This window comes from Propithecus coquereli, unplaced genomic scaffold (genome assembly GCF_000956105.1).
Source record: "Propithecus coquereli isolate 6110/MARCELLA unplaced genomic scaffold, Pcoq_1.0 Scaffold154, whole genome shotgun sequence".
Lineage (NCBI taxonomy): Eukaryota > Metazoa > Chordata > Mammalia > Primates > Indriidae > Propithecus > Propithecus coquereli.
The window spans coordinates 1,441,717-1,462,791 of NW_012139858.1; the positions used below are offsets into that span (position 1 = coordinate 1,441,717).

General features: G+C 39.4%; 1 protein-coding gene across 1 annotated transcript in view; it reads left to right on the top strand.

Moving 5' to 3' along the window:
- ADAMTS12 (ADAM metallopeptidase with thrombospondin type 1 motif, 12) overlaps positions 1-21,075 on the top strand; it is a 319,080-nt gene that overhangs the window by 260,916 nt on the left and 37,089 nt on the right. The window contains exon 17 of the mRNA XM_012640504.1: positions 15,702-15,828. Within this exon, the coding sequence (XP_012495958.1) occupies positions 15,702-15,828 (127 nt within the window). The remainder of the gene's footprint in view (positions 1-15,701; positions 15,829-21,075) is intronic.

Here is a 21,075-nt window from a genome sequence, read left to right on the forward strand (position 1 = left end):
TCTTTCAATGAAATGTGAATTTAAGCTCTAAGCTTCAATCATTTGTCCCAGGACACCATGGACTCAAACTGAACCAGCACTGACTGGGCAGGGACTCCCGGAAACAGGAGAACATCCTCCACTCTTTTCTATTGCAAGATAGGATGAGCTCTGTGCATTACACGTACTATATTTCAGAGCATCAGGAATCGAGAGATAAGTGGCTGATTTGTGCAGTGATCATAAAGACACATCTGAAGTTAGCTAGGAAATCAAACACTCTTACCACATAGGAATCAGACATTTCATTTTGTTGTAGCCTGAACCTTCAGCAGCACCTCTACCTGGGTAAATGTCATTCTGATTATTAAGCCTTAATGGGAATGATCAAAGTGCTCACATGCTCACCTGAACTTCAGCCACACTGCCTATTTGAGTGATGCAGACTTTTCTTGCTCTGGCAAAGGAAGATAGCATATCTACTTAAATACTCTCAAACACAGAGGATGAAATTGCTAATATTGACACAGGACACACATTGCTCAATATAAAGATGAAAGACTGACTAAAACACTGAATCATTCAAGTGATGGATTTTTATTTTCTTTAAGTTGAAACTTTCTATGTTGTAAAAATAAGTTAAACACATTACTAAAAAATGAAAAATAAAGTCACCACCCTAACACATGTATTTTCGCTGCTTCAATTTTTTTCCTTTCAATTTTTTTTCCTTCCATCTAATCATAGATGTATACAGTTGTATGCATATGGATGTATTGATGTACACATACACACATATGTCTTCATTTATCATAACAGGGATAGTTTTTCATGTGTTATGCAGTCTTTGTAACTATAATTTTTAAGGAGGCATTTTATTCTCTGAAAAGACAACATTTCCTTAGCCAATTCCTTGTTGCCATTCTTCTGATGAGCATCTTTGGGTCCATGTAAAAAATGATATCCCTAGTTTTAATTTCTATGTGGAATTTCCAGGTTCGAAGAATATAAATATTATGATAATGTTAAGGAACTTATTACCAAATTGATTTCCATAGTAAAAGGGTTACAAATAGATAGTAACATTTTATTTTTTAAATTGTTGTATTATTTTAGTTTTATACTTTTTTACTGGGAAACATTTTAAACATACCAGCAAAACAGAGAATGTAGTAACAAATTCTGAACCCAACTCCACTTCCTTTGCTTTTCCAAAACACATAGTTAACTAGGGTCGGTGAAACCAGTGTTTATTACTCTCATGTTTATTGTTAATTATGTTTATTATACATGTGTGTAGACATATTATATAGTATTGTTTGTCAGGCGTTTAAGCTTTCTATAAATAGTATCATACTCAATGTATCATTCTTATCTTGCTTCTTTTATTCAACATTAGGCTTTTGAGATAAATCCACACTGATCAAAGGAGCTCTAGTACATTCATTGTAAGGGTTGCATACTATTCCATTGTATGAATATATCACAATTTATTTATACATTCTACTATTTTGCATTAAATATATTTCTGCAATGGCACCGGGGACTGTTTCCATGAAAGACAATTTTTCCATGGACCGGGGTGTTGGGGGATGGGGGTGGTTTGGGGGAATGATTCAAGTTCATTACATTTATTGTGCACTTTATTTCTATTATTATTCCATTGTAATATATAACAAAATAATTATACAACTTGCCATAGGTTGGTGACCCCTGCTGTAATGAACACCTTGTAATTATTGCCATATTACCTCAATATTTGAACTTCTTTAATATGTATACTTAGAAGTAAAATTCCTGGACCATACAGTCTGTGCATATTGTAGGAGTAAATCAGTAAACTCATAGAGGCGCCGTGGAATATTTGTAATTTTCCAGGCAAACAGAAATTTTAAAGGCAAACAGCTATACTTAACATCTCTTGGACATCATGCGAACTACTATCTCAAGGTAGTTCAAGGTTAGGTCACATAATATTCCTTTCAATGACATCCTATCTTTATTAAACTGCTTTTTCAGTGGTTGCTGTGATTAAAAAATCAAGTACCACCTGAAAATCTATGCAGAACAGGAAATATGGTATCCAGTGTCATTCCAAGATTTGAAAAGTTGTACAATAGCCAATAGATGCACACATCTCATTAGCATTAATAAGTTAATTTAAAATGAAACAAATATTATTTTGTCTTTCAATTTTTATGTATTATTTTTTCAGATGACTACTGAGTTGTTAGGCCATAAATACTTACTAAGTTGGGACCTAACTATTTAATTAATGGAGCTGTTAAATGTTTTATTTGGCCTGAAGGCACCATGAAAAAATTACTGAGATGCTAAGAGCACTGTGAACTGAGAAAGTTAGAAGCCTCTGTTCTAGTGTTTGGCTTGTCTTTTAAACTTTGTTTATGTTGTCTTATTTACATGAAGCAGAACTCATATTAAGCAGAAATGTTAGATTTTGATATAATCAGTTTTATCAATTTTCCCTTTATTGTTTGTGCTCTTAGTATCTTAACTAAAACTACTTTTCTATCTCAAAGTCATAAAGATGGGATCCTATATTTTCTTCTAAAAGTTTTAAAATTTTGAATCTCACATAAGGAGTTTAACCCACCTAAATTTACTTTTATGTGTGGTATAAAGTAGACATCTAATTTCCTTATGAGTGAGATCAATTATTCCAACCACATTTATAGAATAGGATATCCCCTCCTCATGGGCATTTTTTTAAAGCTGTTATCATTTTGACATCTTCTTATTTTTTAAAAAAATGCTAAAAATGTGATAAAACCAATGTGGATGGCTATAATCGAACTTGACAATATCTACATGAAGGAAATGCCAAAAACACTATACGGTATTTAGAAATAAATGCTCTCATCCCACCCCATTTACATACTTAGATTAAAAGTGTGCACATCCTAGTAGCTGTTTCTAGCTTCTTAGTCCCTTGGCTGCTTTTTGACTGGATTTCCTTGAGCAGGTTCCAGGCTCGTCACCACAGCCAGGGTTTGTTAATGGTCACCACTGGTCCTACATTAAATAGGAGATCATGGCTAAGCTCATAACTCACCTGCCTTTCTGACTGATCACTGCGATGCTCTCTGTGGCCACTTATCATTCGGGCTCCTTTGGGAGAGTGCTCCTTTTTGTCTGTACCTTCAGGTAGAATTGGTTTGGTTTCTTCTTGTTCCTGGAGTTACATGTGAAAAGACAGTTCAGTGTGGCTTCTATAGAGGGGCCGTGTGATGCTTTGCCTATGCAGCTAACACCAAACTCACTGTGTCCTTTCTGCTGGAACTCTAAGTATGATATGTGGTGATTCTCTCTTATTCTCCTTTTCCCACTCAGTTTTATAAGCACCTCTGAAAAAGGACCCAACTTGTAGGAATTGTAGTCATTAAAATCTTTTTATTAGCTTGATTTTTTAAGCACAGAATTCCATTTTTAAAGTGATGCGAGCTCTCTCTATATCTGGCTCTGATTATTTGCTGACTTGTGATTTTATCGCCTTTGCCAGATTCAAAACTCCAGGATGACAGGTTCTGTGCTTGATGCTTTTTGTGTCTTTCCTCCTCCTTCCATGTGGCCTGGAGCTATTTACTGGTTTATTACAAAGAATATTACAAAGGATACAGATAAAGAGATGCATAGGGCAAAGCATGTGAGAAGGAAATGGAGCTTCCATGCCCTCTCGGGGCGCTCTACCTTCCAGGAACCTCTGTGTGTTTGGCCATCTGCATTCAATTTATGGGTTATATATGTGAGGATTGATACCTTTAAAACAATGAGTTTTTCTATGTATGAACAAAATATATCTCTCTTTTCAGGTCTTTGGGGTTTTTTAATATTTATTATTTTTTCCTTAGAGAGGTATAGGAATGCTGTTGATTTTTGTGTTTTAATTATGTATCAAGTAACATTGATGAACTCTACTATTAACTCTCAATTTGTCTATAAAATTTCTTCCATTTTTGTAGTGTTTAATAATAAGGAAAGTTTTATCTCCTTTCCAATCTTTTTACTTTGTTTTTGTTTTTTGGATTCATTGCATTGACTTGGGCCGCTAATAGAGTGTTGAATGGAATAATTTCAATAGACAATAAGGGGCATCCAAGCCTTTCTCCTGACTTTGATAAGAATGCTTCAGATGATCTTTATCAGGGAAAATAAGTTCCCTTCTATTTCTAGCTTATTATATCTTTCATTATGAATGAATGTTGATCTGTCCCAATATTTTTCTGCATCTGCTGAGATAATCACATGTTTTTTCTCCATTAATATGCTAATTGGTTATTCCATGAATAGATTTTCTGTTACTGAGCTATACTGGCATTCTTCAGATAAAGTTTACTGAATATGATATAAACTTGTACATATATTGTATACACTCTTGAGTTCTGTTTGGTATATTTTATTTAGGACCTTTGCATCTGCATTCATGAATGAGATTTGTCTTTATTATTCCCTTCCTGTACATTCCTTTGTCCTGTTTGCTATTGAAATTATGAATAAATTGGATTACTTTCCTTCTTTTTCTTTCTTTGCAACTTTATATAAAATAAGAATAAGAATAATTCGTGTCTGTTGCTGTCCTTGCTTACAAGAAGTTTTCCCTCTGGTCCTAGTCAGTCCTACTGTGGTTAAGTGAGGGAGATTCTTCTCTTCATGTCCTGTCCTCACAAAGGACTCTCATATACATTAAAAGTCAACTCACCTGCAGGTCAAATGGTTAGAAAGGGAATGGGGCAGTTGATGAATGAGGATTGCTCATTCTCAGAGTTTTCTCATGCTTCTTCTTGATCATATGGGTCAAAAAATACTCCTCATTTTCTCATTTATTCATATTATTCTTTTTTCCTATTGAGTGCCACCATCTTCCCTTAAAGTTGAATTCAGGTAAGTGTTTCCTTCAATTGTGTAAAATCTTCCCTGGGCCCATGATTCTCTTCCTCACTCTTAAGTAACAGACAGTCCCATTAGTATGTCACAGTAGTTAAGATTGTGAACTCTGGAACCAGCCTGCTAAGATTCAAATCCCAGCTTAACAAATTACCAGCTGTGTAACCTTGTGTAATTTCTCTGTGCTTCAGTTTCTTTGTTTATAAATGTGAGGAATTATAACATAATGCCTACTTTGTGTGGCTGGTGTGAGAATTAAGTGAGTTAATATGTACAAAATATAATTACCAAAAAGCAATTCCAGAAAATTCTTAGTAATTATCTATTTAAATATTACTTTTTCACTATTCCTTTTATTCTGTTTTCTGTAACTTCTATTATACAAATGTTGAAACTTTTCAATCTACCCTGTATACATCTTAATTGCTTTTTTATAATTTTCAAATTTTTTTCTTTTGAATTGAATTCTACATTCTTTGAGCTGCATTCTACTTCACTAACTCTCTCTTCAACTGTATCCTGTCTATTATTTATCCTCACCACTGCCATTTTTTATTTCAATGACCCTATATGTTTCCCAAGTTTTTATTGCTTCTTTTTCATATCCATTTGTTCCTGTTTCTTTTTTCATATTCTTCCTAACTTATTGTGATTTATTGATGGAAATTTTGTCTTCATTTATTTATTCAGACAGCCTCCATACTTATTTCTGTATGGGAAAGATGCTAGTGGTAAGAAGAGATAGAAGGTCTTTGCAGTAGTCAAGGAATAACAGTGGCTTAACTAAAATTGAAGCAGCACAGATGGAAAAATTGTAGAAATGTGGAGCTATTTAGAAGACAGACTAGACCAGACTTGGTAGTTGATTCAGTTTATCTGTTGATAAGAGTGATTCGAACATGAGGCAAGATTGAAGGGTAACACCCCGTGTTCACCCTTGGGTAAGTAACTAAATGGTGGTATTATTCACTTAGATAGGGAAAATATGACAAGAAACATGTATGAAGAAGAGTTTATGATTATTTATGTTCACTTAAAGTGCCCATGAAATTTCCAGGTGAAAATAGTAAAGGCAGTAACATCCTTATTTTAAAGTTTTTGTCAGATTGCCCTACCAAATTTATTTCACCCAGAGTGAATTCCTGTTCTAATTATTTTGTTACTTTTCTAACTATGACATTTATTTATGTATTTTGGAATTATAATTTACAGGCTCAATTGTAGTATGATTTCCTTTTAATTTCTTTTTCTTTTCTCTCTCCTACCCTTATCCTCCCATCTTCTCTCTGTGTGTACCTCCTTATTGTTTCTAATAATTTTGCAATTTTACCTGACCACACGGCAGGACCTTATTTCACGACCAGGACTTGTCATGATTCCTTAGAATTACTGTCTTATAGTGACATTGAAGTTATGCTAGATACAGTCATGGGGCCAGCGCATAGCTTGGGTGAGCTCCTGATTGAGAGACTGAGTCCTTGTCTTGCTGCCTTCTTATGCGTAAAACTCATCAAGAGTGAATGTGCTAAGCAGTTTTCCATAAGGTTGGTCTCATCCCCATTTCATGTAGAGCACCTTCAGTCCTCTATCTCCACTGGAGCTGAGCTCATGGCCACCACTAACTGCTTCTGCCCAGAGCCTGACAGAGCCTTCATTAAGTTCTACTCACTGTTTTGCAGGGATGTTTACCTACATTTGAACATGGTGCCTTTTTTGTTTTTGTTTTTTATATTTGTATATATTTTATAATCTAATATTTTTTACATGTCTATATGTTATATATTACTGTTTCACATTTGAAGCAAATGGTTATTTAAGCATAAATTCACTAAGTTTTTTTTTTAATTTTCAATATCAAAAAAATTTTATTAACTTTGTTCTAGATCAGAGATCCATATGAAAAACTGGCAAGGGAATGTTATATTAATAAATTTAGCCAACAGGCATGAAAGCCAGTGTGTTTTCCACAGCCCTCTCTTCAGGGGTAAAGGGCTGTCTCTCAGAGAACACCAGTGATGGTCCTCTCTCCATGCCAGGCTCTGTCCTTCTGTCCTCTCAGTCATTTGCTTTTACTCCCGCCTTACCCGGGGGAGTGACCCTGTAACTGCAGGAGATTTTAGGACGAGCTTCCCAGGAAATTTGGAAGGGGATAGAATAACAAGTGCTGCCATCCCTTACAGAAGGCTCGCCGAAAGAAATTGATCTGAGTCACCCATCAAAAGATCATCAGCGCTTTTTTGGGTAGATGCCTAATAGTGCTATTGCTGGATCGAATGGTATTTCTATTTTTAGCTCTCTGAGGTATCTCCAAATTCTTTTCCACAGAGGTTGCACTAATTTGCAGTCCCACCAGCAGTGTAAAAGTGTTCCTGTCTCTCCACATCCTCACCAACATTTGTTGTTTTGTGTTTTTTTGATAGAGGCCAATCTCACCGGGGTTAGGTGATATCTCATTGTGGTTTTGATTTGCATTTCTCTAATGATTAGAGATGTTGAGCATTTTTTTATATGTTTTCTGGCCATTATTCTCTCTTCTTTTGAAAAGTTTCTGTTCATTTCGCTTGCCCATTTGTTGATGGGGTTATTTGATTTTTTCTTGTTGATTTTTTTGAGTTCTAGATAGATTCTGGTTATCAGCCCTTTATCAGATGTGTAGAGAGCAAATATTTTTTCCCATTCTGTGGGCTGTCTATTCACTCTAATGATAGTTTCCTTGGCAGTGCAGAAGCTTTTTAATTTGATTAGATCCCACTTATTTATTTTTGTTGCTGCGGCGATTGCTTTGGGGTTCTTCTTCAAGAATTCCTTACCTAGGCCGATGTCTGAAAGGGTCTTCCCAACATCTTCATTTAGAATTCTTAAGGTTTCATGCCGTAGGTTTAAGTCTGTTATCCATCTTGAATTGATTTTTGTGAGAGGTGAGAGGTAGGGGTCTAGTTTCAGTCTTTGGCATGTAGCTATCCAGTTTTCCCAGCACCATTTATTGAAAAGAGATTCTTTTCCCCAATGTATGTTTTTGTCAGCTTTGTCAAAGATTAGATTACCATATGCAGATGGTTTCATCTCTGGATTCTCTTAGGCATCTACCCAAAAGAGCACAAAACATTCTACGATAAGGACATCTGCACCCAAATGTTTATGGCAGCACAATTCACTATTGCAAGAATGTGGAAACAACCCAAGTGCCCGTCAATCCATGAGTGGATTATCAAAATTTGGTATATGTTTACAATGGAATGTAACTCAATCATAAGAAATGACAGTGATCTAGCACCTCTTACACTTTCCTGGATTAAACTTAAGCCCATTATCCAAAGTGGGGCACCACAAGAGCAGAAGAACGGGATCCATTTGTACTCACCATCAAATTGGTATTAACTAATCAACACATAAATGCACATATAAGAATAACATCTATTGGATGTTGGGGAGGGGGGAGGGGGCCGGGAGGAGGGGGGAGGAGGGAGGAGGGGACGGGTATTTGTATACACAAGGAGTGCAATGCGCACTACCCGAAGGATGGACATATTTGAAACACGGACTTGGGGGGGGAACCAAGGGCAACACACGTAACCTAAACATCTGTACCCCCATAATATGCTGAAATAAAAGAAAAAAAAAAAAGATCATCAGCGAAAGATCAGCCAGCAGATTACCTGCGAAGAAACAGCTGCAGAAATGGCTTGACACAGATACTGATCCAATAGGAAGCTTCAGCCCTCCTTGTTAAGTAAGACAATACTTTGGCAAAAGCTCTGAATCACTTTCATAAAAATATAAAAGCCACATTTTTTGCCTCATTGTAGCCCTAGTGCTATAGAGTTCTTTCAATTGTAATAAATTCTAACCAAACTTTCCTTATGTCCTACAATGACACTATTGTTAGAAAAGAGCTCATCGCTTCTGTACATGACTTTGGCCAATTTTGTGCTCAGTAGTATTCTCAATTCTGCATTTTCAGGTCTGGTATAAGAATGGCCTACACAAAAGGGAGAACACTTTCCCCTGCCCTACCCTGGTCTTCTACTTTCTCTTTAGCCCACATGGCTGAATTCTCTCTGGTAGCCGTCCCTTTGTTCAAGGAATGTCATGTTCTAGTAGGAAAAGCAAATATCGAAAACCCCAAAGACTGTGCCCGAAAAGTTCCTGGAGATTGCTCAACTGTTTTTCTAAACTGACTTATAAACTAGGTCATGTTCATCGGAAATACATTCATGTAGAGCAGATACTTGTGTTTAATGAACCAATTCCTACAGGGTTTAGCCAACAGTATTCCTACTAAAGCTCAAGGTAACCATGGTTGACATGTGTTCACACAGCCTTGATAAGACATGAGAATCACGCATAGGGGCACATGTTCCACTCTAACCCTGATTTGTGACCATATACAGATATTTAGAAAACAGAATTCACTTCTTTGGAAAATCAGAGTCAGATGCTTCTTTGACATTTTCAAAGTGCACTCATCTTGGTACTTAATCCATCTGATTTTGCCCACCATAATTCTCAGGATCATCCACATCCAGATATTGATGTGTAATAATACCCGGGGGATTCTTTTTAATCTAAGACTTCTCAAAGATAATAGGAAGATTTGTTGAGCTATATTTAATGGAATTAAATTAATGGAATTGAGATGGATGCTATGGAATGAGGATTATATAGTTTGCTATATGCATAAATATATAAAATAAATTCCAAGTATTATGCAATGGAGGTCTGATAACCTTTCAGTTCTAGTTCACTAACTCGAAAATGAGAACCCTTAGCCAGGGTGGATAATCTAATGTTTTCTAATTCTGCTGGTCTTCCTTCTCCTGTTTTGACCCCATGCAGCCAGCAGAGATTAGTCCCTGCCTTATTTCCAGGTCTTTAGTTTTGTTCTCTAGTAATGCAGTTGCTTGGATTTTCTCAGTTGGTCTATATGAAGGTTTGCTTTGCTCACTGTGCTCTATGAAATGCTGATTGTCTGCTTTTCTTGTTAACCCAGGAGTCTTATAAGATTTTTCATGGTTCTGGTTTTCTTTAATTGGGTATTTTGCTTAATTTGCACACAGTGGATACAGAAGGTGAGTTATAATCAGGAAGGAGTATTTCTTGATTGTGATAAATTTTGAAAATGGCTCCTTCATAGGGCAGAACCTTTTTCTACCTAACACTGTTAAACATTCTTCAAGCACCTTGTCTGAGCATTTCTTGTATAATTTCTTATGTCACCCCTGCCCGCCACAATCAATTTATGAATTTATGTAATCATTACATTGGCATTTCAGGGAAAGAAAAAACTATTGGCTCTGAGTCTTACTGATATTGTGAGATGTATGGGTTTCAGAAATGAATAATAATCATATCAAATCTTATTGACTGATATCCAGTCAATATTTGTTATTAAAGTTGGTGTCAACATTCTTTTGAGCTAGAAAAAACATGAATTGTATAACCGAGGGTTCGGTTGCTCACAGGAAGGCAGTTGCATCATGGAAGTATGAAGGCTAAGGCTCCAGTGGATGGGATGAGTTGTTTGCTTTATCCCCTAGCCTCAGAGTGTGATGTCAGCCCTGATCTTGTGAGATGCAGGAAGCAGAGTTTCAGAAGGAGTTAATGCCCATGATCAGGCGAGTGGGTTACACAGAGGCTTTGGATTTGGGTTCAAAAACTTTTCTTAATGGCCTACTGTGTGCACTAAGCATTGTATCATACCTAGGGTACATATCAGGATACATACATCATTTTTATCCTCACGTCAACCCTATATTATAATCTTATTGCCATCATGAAGTTGAGGAGGATACAACTAAGGTTTGGCAAGATCGGCAGGAGTGCCCAAGATCACTCAGCAAGTAAGTGTTGAGAGCAGGTTTCAAAACCAGTTCTGGTTCTTATGGTGGCGTTGGTGTTGATGTTCATGTTGTGATTGTTGATCACTCTCCCTCCGTCACACACACACACACACACACACACACACACACACACATCCATGTGTTTGAGTTTTTGTAGTGATGGAATCCAAACTGTCCTTATCTGAGCCTTCATTATGAATGGTAGATCTGAACTCATTGAGCAGGAAAACAGAGATGAAGGGGCCAAGGGAGCCAGGAAAAAACAAGGTGAATATTTAGTGGGAACTGAAATTGAAAGTTGGTTAAGGATGGACTCGTTAGCAAGACAGGTGGTTATAGAATTCCCATTCTTCTCTTCTTCCTATGAAGTTAATGTTATTTCTATTTATTTAGAGGGATTACAGTGATAAGCTCTCTTGTCACTGATTCACAGAGTTCTTATAATTTTTCATTACTAAAATCAAATATCTAATTTTGGGAGGATTATAATTTATGTGCTAATATAAAATTTAGTTTGCACTAATATCATTCTCGAAGACTGAATATACAATACTTTGAAACTCTTTCACACGATGTCATTAAATATCCACTGTCTTTAATATGTTTGATAAGCTTATAATAATAGGAAATACTGTACTTTTTTGCCATAGATCATTACAATAAGCTAAGTCTTCAGTTGTTTCATCTATATTCTTCCTAAATTGAATTTTTGAATCAAACTAAATTAAACATATAACAGGTTCTCTGTATTTTACAATCTCAATATTGAATTGAGAATATGATAAGCTATGTCACTGTGGTTTTTTGGACACAAAGAACTTTACTTGTTTTTTTATAATTAGCATAATTTCCACTCAAGATGATCAGGTTTAGAGTATAGGAAGACAGTTCTTTTAAAGGTAGTTAATTGACCTTTCACTGCTAGTATCCAGTAAGATTTAACAAGCATTTGCAGCTGCGTGGTGACATTCTCATTGCCACGTGGAGAAAGGCATTCAGAATCCTCTGGAAATAGCATTTTGCATTTGATTCTCATATATTTTGGAATGTGATTGATTTCTACTGCATGTCTTTTAAAGTAAATGCTTCCAGATAAGCAGTTATCTTAGCATTGTGGCAACATATTGATTGACTAGCATCCTTAAAATGACAAGCCAATTAAAAAGCCAATATCATTTTTCTTTCTTTAATTAACAGGTAAAGATCAAGGTTACATAGATTTAGCCTAATCTCTCAGACTTTCTGCCTTTGCAGTGTCACATAATGATAACTGCTCTTAACAGGATGGCCTGATTCTTAACCCCCTCTACATGAGGTATTGTAATATTCTATACCAAGAAAGATTCTGTTATTCTAGCAATTGGTTTTCAGAGTTAATGAGTATGTCACTGAAGATTAATGGTTTGAGTTTTTTTTACTACAAAGGAGGTGTCATTCCTTAGGGTCCACGCAGGGGTAGGGGACCCATGTCTTTCTGATTTCAAATTGTTCTTTTTTAAGCACCAAAGGAGGCAAGAAAAGCCTCATCTTTCTCTGCTGCACCCTTTTTAACAAAAGGATTTTTTATATAAAATTTGGATTCAGTCAAAAGGCAGCACTTAAGGACGAGGAAGGCCATGTTTCCTTGAGGCTGCAGGTCCCCCGGCCCTCCAGAAACCAAGGAAGATAATGCACTGCCCCTGCCCATTAACAGCGGAGGGTGAGGGAATAAGGCCACCATCCCTAGGCATAAAGATTGAGGAGAAGGAGCAGTTAAACAAAGAGAGAGCACCTCCATTGCCCAAACCTAACTGGAAGCCACAGCAGTCAATAGGGTTGGCTTCCCAAGGCTCAGAGCAGGGTGGGGCAAGGGGCAGAGTGGACCTGGAGGGAAAGCAGAAGAACTGTAGCACAGGAGAAGAGGAGATGAAACTTAACAAAATCAGTAGTGCTCAGACTACAGCAAGCCATGCTGGATTTTAGCACTGGGTCTTGACTGGAGAAAGGAAGAGAGCTCACAGGTACTGAGTGCTATTCTGGTTACTACTATTATATAACAAACTACCCTCAATTTAGTGTAGTAAAACAACCACCACTTTATTATGCTCACAGATTCCCTGGGTCAGAAATTTAGACAGGGTGCAGAGGGGATGGTGTGTCTCTGCTCCCCTGTGTTTGACACCTCAGCTAGGAAGACTCAAATGCCCGGGGTCTGGAGCCACCTGGACACTCCTTTATTCATGCAACTGGTGCCTCAGCTGGGCGATCTGAGGCTGGGCTCATCTAGGACTGTGGAACCAAGCACCTACATGTCGCCTCTCCCGTGGTGTGGGCCTCTTACACCATGGTGGCCAGAGTGTCCTGAGAGTGACAGACACAAAAGAGACAGATGAAGCCATATGGCCTTTTCTGACTTAGCTTCTGTAGTCACACAGCATTCCTTCCACATTTAGCAGTCCAAGGCCCAGGGGAATTAAACTCCATGTCTCAAAAGGGAGGATGACAAGGTCACATTGTAGAAGAGCGTGCTGAGTGGGAGAGTACTGTTGCAGCTATCTTTGGAAAATACAGCTGCCATATGCGCATTCACTAAGGCAATATGAACTAATATAATTTTGAAACATTCTGACAACAAATTATTTTCTAGGCTAAATAAAATTATATTAACCTGAATCCTCTCATTATCCTCTCATTATCCAGTGATTAAACTTTGTTTTCCCTCCATGGATTATAGATTTTAAAATGTAGGAGACACTTCAGAGGTCAACTAGTTCAGCTTCCTGCCCCCAAACAGCCTGAATATCACTGTTCTTACTGTCCCGCAGAGTAAGCCAAGTGATGCGTAGAAGGGAAAGTGGGGACTTGAACCCAGGACTCTTGGATTGATTTGTTTGTTTTATTTATTTAACCAGAAATTGATAAGAAATGAAATAAGTTAAATTTTACCAAATGAGCACACACACATCAGACTTGAAAAGAAGCACCTGGCCAGGTATTGCTTCCTGTAACACCAGAGAAGGCCACCTAGTGGGTTGGAGCCCCATCATTGGAAGATTTGGGCTTAGCTTGTGATCTGTCATATACAGGAGCTGTCATATGCAAGAACGCAAGGGCTGGGAGGACAGGGCCATTAATGTCCGTGGAGAAACTCTGACTTATCGTTATCAATTTTCCTGTTTGCACTCGATGATATCTGCCTGACCAACCTATCCATTCATCTCATTTCTGGTCCTGTGGATGGACCCATGCAATGTGATTAACTCTCTGAAGGGGACTTTATGTAAGGTTTTGTGCCCTTCTAGAGACAAGAGTACTGAGCACACTTATCTTTGCTGTTTGTGTATAAAACAGCTACAAGCATTTTGGAAATGTTTCCAACCTGTTTGAATCACCCAACCATTTCTTTTTATATTTCGACATCAAGAATTTGGCAAACTAGTCAAGCTTTAATGAAACTTCTAAGCAGCTAAAGTTTTTCTTTTCCCCATTCTACAATGGCAGATACATGTCGGCTTCTCTGGCGTCAACCATGCCGGTCTCTATCCCACTGATGTTGTCTGTTAGTTAAGAAAGCCTGAGTGGTTGAAAATTTACCTGTCTCTTCAAAAAAGAGAATGTTCTCAAAAAAATATTGTTGGTTCATTTCAAAGTATCTACTTACTGTTTTGCAACTCCCTCTGGCCATTTTTTAAGTGACAAGATGCCATGTGGCATCTGGGTGTGTAAACTTGCTTGAAGGATTCAGCTGGAACGAGTCCCTGCCAAGGCAGTGTGAGGCGATGGGTGGCTGGACAGCTGGCTCCAGGTCAGTCCTGCCAGCTGTGTGGCTGTGGGGAAGCCCCTGGGTGTCCTCGGCAGTCCAGTAAAAGAGACCGGCTTATTGGCCTGCTCAGGGCCTTTCCTGTTCTGGAGTCCATATGCCAGTGAGCCCACTCAAGGCCCAGATGTCCTGAGAGCTCAGGGTGGCAGCCTCGGTACAAGCAATCCTGATGGCTCTGTCCCGCAGGGGTCTCCATCTTCATTGTCCCCACCCGGTGTTCCACGTGTAACATTGAAGCACTGGCCCTTTCAGAGAGATGCTGACTCACTTCCTCACTGCCCTGTCACCTCCCAATCCATGACCTTCTAGCCACTCCTCTAAGTTCTCCTGCTGTGATGTCCTAGTGAGCAAAGCCAGTGGTTCTTTCCCTTTCTCAACCTATGCGACTTCACTGTGCCTCAGTTTCTTCATCTGTCAGATAACGATAGTGATAGTGTTGACCTCATTGGGTGGTTGTGAGGTTTTGGTTAATTATACATCATAATAAATAATGGATAATACATTACTTATATAGACACACACACACACACACACACACACACACACATGCACAGCTTAGAACGGGGCCTTGGACAAGGCTTTGTTTGCCTGTAGACCTTGCCACCCTCTGCATGTGTATCTTACTTACATTATCTACCTGGTCTCTGAAGGCATTATGATGATCAATCTTTGTATATCAAAACACTGTATTTTAAAAAAACATAACATTTCAAACTTCACAATATTATTTTTAATTTTATTCCTGTCTTTCAGAGTTTACCAACCTCAACTAATGTAAAGGTCTCTGTCTCCCTTATTCTTTGATTAAGGTAATAATATAGCATTGCCTGGTAACAACTGCTGATGATATCTACTTTCATTATTTAGACCTCACTTTGTTTCCTATTGGCATGTGTGTTAGTCTTGTCTCCACAGCTGGATTGTAATCTATGGAATAGATTATATAATCTACCTGTAAGACCTGCAGTCCTTCCTAAGCAAGATCTCCTCCACCTGTTGCCAGCTGCAGCATGAGGGTGAATAGCAAGAGGTCCTCAATCTTCATCCCTACTTTAAAAACCAAATAACTTTTGAACCACTTTCCTATCAACGTGATCACTTGACATGATCAGGGCCTCACCTGACCATGAACATGTGGGCTCAGGATCCAATATGTGTGAATCTTTCTGTCCGATCCCCAGGTATCCGCCGCCAGACTGCCCATTGCATAAAGAAGGGTCGTGGGATAGTGAAAGCTACATTCTGTGACCCAGAAATGCAGCCCAATGGGAGACAGAAGAAGTGCTATGAAAAGGCTTGTCCGCCCAGGTAACGATCGCTGACAGCTGGAGCTCTGTGTGTCTGCCTACAATGATGTCTGATTCAAGGGTAACCAAATGCTTGCTGATAAGGAGATCTATGCAGTTTTGTTAGAATAAATACAAGAGATCTGTTGGAGGTTTCTGTGGCTATGCTATTGGAGTCTGTGGCAAGCGGTGAGAACATTTTCTCTCAAGAGCAGTACTTTTCACAAGTTGATGTGTTTTGTGTTTAATAATTTGGTAAGACTAAGTCCCAAAGCCTTGTTGAAGAGAAAGCTATGTAGATCACACAAATTTTGTTTAACTAACGGGTTTGGCTTTTCCAAGAGCACTTAACCAGCACAACGGTAGCCTTTGGATGATACGTTGGCACCTTTGGGTCACAGTGCCCACTTGTACTCCAGGCTGCCTGAGAGAGTGGGCTTATAGAGCAGGCTTTCCCAACCTTGGCATTATTGGCATTTGGGGCTGGATGATTCTTTGTTGTGTCGGGCCGTCCTGTGAATTGTAGGATGCTTAGTAGCATCGCTGGCTTGTATTTACTTAGATGGTAGTAGCACCCCTTTCTCCCCATCCAGGTTGTAACAACCAAACATGTCTGCAGACATTGCTAAATGTCCTCTAGGGGGCAAAATCACCCATGGTTGAGAATCACTGTTATAGAGATACTCATTTGATAACCACATTCGTTCAAGATATTGGGATCCTAAAAGGTATCTGGGATGTTATTATGAGGGACTCATGTTAGAGACAGAGAGACAGAGAGAGAAGAAGGAGGAGGAGGAGGAGAAAGAGGGAGGGAAAGAAAGAGGGAGAGAAGGAGAGAGGGAGGGAGGAAGGAAGGAAGGAAGGAAGGAAGATAGGAAGATTGGAAGATTTCTGGATAGAGTCTTCGTTCTCTAGTGACCTTAAACAAGGATGTATTTAGGTTACAGATTCCATCAGATGTTTACTCAAGTTCTAAGCAGACACACTAAGAGGAGTTTAGTTAAACAAGAGGGGACTAGTTGGTATAAATCAAGCCGGTGACAGGTTGGATTCTAAAGAAGAGCTAGAATGTGCTAAGTGCCAAAGAACTAGGTAAGAAAGAAGAGTCAGACCAAGTGAGTTAAGGAAAGCGATGTCAGTGTCTTAGAGTTTCAAATAGGCAGAGCCCAGGGGCCAGGGAGTTCCTATCTCAGAGTCAGAGGTTTGTTCTCCATCCAGTTCTGCGATTTCTTCTGGGTAAGAGGCGGCTGTGAGGTCCAAACCTGGACCCCACTCTATCAAAGCAGGGCAGAAGTGCTGTGATCACCTCACCTTGCTGTAGCTCTTTCCTGTGACTCTTTTGCTGGGAAGAACGAGGAACGTCAAGGGAAGGTTTCTGTTGCTATGCCATTGGCTCCAATTCGCCAACAGGGCTAACAGCCGCACTCGGTTTCGTATGTAATCACAGTTACTATTTTACCTTCTCAGGGAAGCATGAGCCAGGAAAGAACCTTTCCTAGAACTGATTAATCGCCCACTTCTCCACGGGGTTCATGTACTTCCATAGTACCTTCCTCAAAGTTAACGAGCATCTGCCGATAATTTCCTTTGCATTCCTTACATTCTTACCTCACTTTAAAACCACACTCTCTGTTGGATTGGCTATATTCTTAAGAACACAGCTGTTTCTTTGAACTAATTTTATCCCTGGGGTTCACATTCTCATTTTTATGGTTTTACGTAGTCTGCCTTGCCCTCCGTGTGACCAGCAATTAACTGCTGAGCACCTGCCGTTTCCCACGAGAGATGCAATGGTGACAATAACAAAATAACAGTTACCATCCACTGAGCACCTACTTCACTCTTGGCCACATGTTGAGAAACCTTATATATTCTCTTTCTTGTTCCCAACTACCCAGAAAGATTATTATTGTGCCAAATTTCCAGAGGAAGAAATGTTTGCCAGCTTGCTCAATGGCATGAAACGACTAGGCGTCAGAGATCTGAATCCAGGGCTGTCTGTCTGTCGTCTCCATCACACTCGGCAGGCCTCCCAAGAGAAGCATTCACTTCCCACCTTATCTGGGCTGTGTCTGAAGGGAGGCAAGCGCTGAGCGAGATGCGATGAGCTCCAGTGATCCTCCTGCAGGCACTCACCTGTTGAGGCCCAGGAAGAGCTGGGGACATCGGCCACGTACGTCACAGCAGCACAGTCAGAGAAGACTGTGGATTCAGTGTCAGCTCCCTGTTGTAGAACAGACATCAACCTGTACCTGACATGTTCTTGTTCACCTGTCCCTGAAAACCTAGTCTCACTATTTCCAGACTTCACTTCCCTTAAAGTGGTTATCTTTACCTACCTCTATACTCCAATTACCAGAACTTTCCAGCTGGAGGAAACCCTCTAATAAAATACAGCTAGATTGTTGGAGGGAAATGGCTGTTGGGGCAAGAACCCAGAGGCTGGAGGACAGGAGATGACCTGAGGCTAAAGCTCGATGCAGAGGCAGACCCAGAGGAGGAGCTGGATAAAGACATTCTTAAGAGATAAGGGCCAAGCTCTGTGGACTTGAAGTCGGCCAGAGTGCATAGTGGTAGGCTGAAAAATGGCCCCCAAGATAGCCACATCCTAATCCCTGGAGCCTGTAAATGTTACCTTTTTTGGAGAAAGAGTCTTTGCAGATGTGATTACATTAAGGGTCTTGAGATGAGGAGATTATCCTGGATCATCCATGTGGTCCCTAAATGTGGTCACAAGTCCCTGTAAGAGAGAGGCAGAGGAAAGTTCAGCACACAGAGGAGAAGGTGATGTGAAGATAGAGCAGAGATTTGAAGACGCTGGCCTCGAAGATTAGAGGGATGTGGGCACAAGCCGTAGTGTGCTGGCAGCCACTACAAACTGCAAGAGGCACCAAAAGGAAGCATTCCCTAGAGCCTCTGGAGGGAGCACAGCCCAGCAGGCACCTTGATTTCAGCCCAGTAATGCTGATTCTAGATGTCTGGCCTTCAGAGCTATGAGAGACTACATTTCTGTTGTTGAAAGTCACCACGTTGGAGTAATTTGTTATAGCAGCCACAGGAAACTAAAACAGGCAGCTTAACGCAAATGTGATGTAAAAGCCAGGGAAGGGCAAAGGAGATCCCTCCATCAGCTCACAGAAGGTTCAAAGCTTGGAAAACTGTACGATTAGGGTGTCCATAGGGTGTGTGGCAAAGGATTTTTTGGAAAGGCACAAATATATCACTCCCTAAAGAAGCGTACAGTCAGGAAGGCAAGATGAGATCCATACACACTGGCAGAGTGAGGCTGTTGTCCTCATGTCAGGGACCAGCAGCCGGGTGTCTGGATCCCTCGCCCAGGCCCTGCCTCCTGGCTGCTGTGGTCCCTGCCCTTCCTGAGGCTTTGTGCTCAGCTGGCATCTCTTCATCTCTTGCCTCTGAGAGCAGCATGTTAGAGAGAGATACATGATAATCTTTTCTGCTGTGATGCTTCTTAAGCTGAGCACACAGATGTAGCTTGTTGATTCAGAGCAAAATCTTGAAATGAACAATTACATAACCTCCCTCTCACAAAACCAACAATGAAGCCCTGGCAGTCAACATGGAGGTGCTGACGGCCACAGACATCAGCTGGGCCACCAGACAGCCACATGTGCTCCTAACTATGCAAACGTGACGTCCAGTGCCCAGCTCTCCTTGGTGAGCTGATGACCACTTCTACAGCTGCCATCTCGGCCATTCTATAGTCAGCTTCAGGGCCGGGAAACAACCCATCCTGTCCCCCAGCTTCTGCTGTTGTGTTGGAAACAATGTCCTCCAAACGATCGGAAGCATTTACTTAAGGAAGAAGAACAAAGCATAAGTGACTTGACAACTCTTTCTAAAACTTTGTCATGCAGTAGCATTTTTTTTTTTGCTTTGATTTAAGCTACTCTTCCCATGGCTGGTATCTATTTCCCAAGGTCTGAGTTTCTTTGAAGCTATTTCTGTACATGATTAATATCTGTGCCCTGGTTTGTGGTATTAAAGATCAACAAATTTAGCAAATAAAGCCTAAATTCACCCAGTTCAAATCTCAAGCTAAAGACACAGTCTTCAGAAAAAGATATTAATGATCTCAATGGTGTTTTCTTGAACACCAAAAGTAAAATGTTTGCCCTTGTTTTTGTTTTACTCAAGGTGGTATATACATGCATGTTACACACACGTACACACATATATACACATATATGTACACATTTATGTTTAAAGTCTATAATATCTGTATTTAAGGGAATACTTGACCCCAGGTAGCTAATTTTATTGAAATTTTATTTTAAAAATTTCTTTTATCTTTATGCTGTATGTAGATATAGATATAGATAGATACATATTCCTTTCTCTGAATCCATGTTTGTTTATTTAATTCATCTGGACTAAAATATGGACTAAAACCTTTAGCAAAAGTAACAATTACAGAGTCTCATATGGTGATTCTATTGTGCAGTCCATTTTTGTTGAAAGAGATAAGGCTCTCCAACTTGGTTAAGATTTTGACTCCTACAAATATTAACTAAATATAAGACATACAGGTACAATTTCTAAAAATTCATTCTCAGGTAGGATATGATAACCTAAATAGAATTCCATAAAACATTCAAACATAGTGGTTAATTTACAAAAGCCCTGCTTATATATGATTGTATTTTAGCTTCTGCAAATATTTATGAAGTAGTCAGGTGACAGAGGGTGGTTATTATCCCCAGGGGGTATAAGAGGAGTTAAAGATTCAGAGAAATTTGATGCCCTGCCCTAGGGAATAAGGCTGGAAAGGAAACTAGCAATTCTTAAGAACCCACGATTTTCCAAGCCCTTTCTATATTGCCATATCATTTCATCCTGTGAGCAGCCCTGTTTGGTAGATATTTTTATGCTCATTGTATAGATGAGGATTCTAAGGCCTTCATAAAAATTTTCCGAGGTGACTTAGCTACAAGTTCTAGAGTCTGGGTATGATCCCGATGTCTGCTGAGAAGGCTCTGCTTGTGCTGCCACACCATGCTGCTGCCCAGGATCTCAGGACAAGCAGGTTTCAGGGCTAGAACCAGAACCCCCCAAATTTAAAATATTTCTTTCACATTAAAACACAATGAAAATGTTACTAACAAGTAGAAAAGTCTGACTCCGAAGTAAGTCATGTATTCATGCATGCAAATTTACAAAGTGATTTAAAGGAATTTAATTTGCTTATTTTTTAGAGACAGGGTCTCACTCTGTCACCCAGGTTGGAGTGCAGTGGCACAATCAG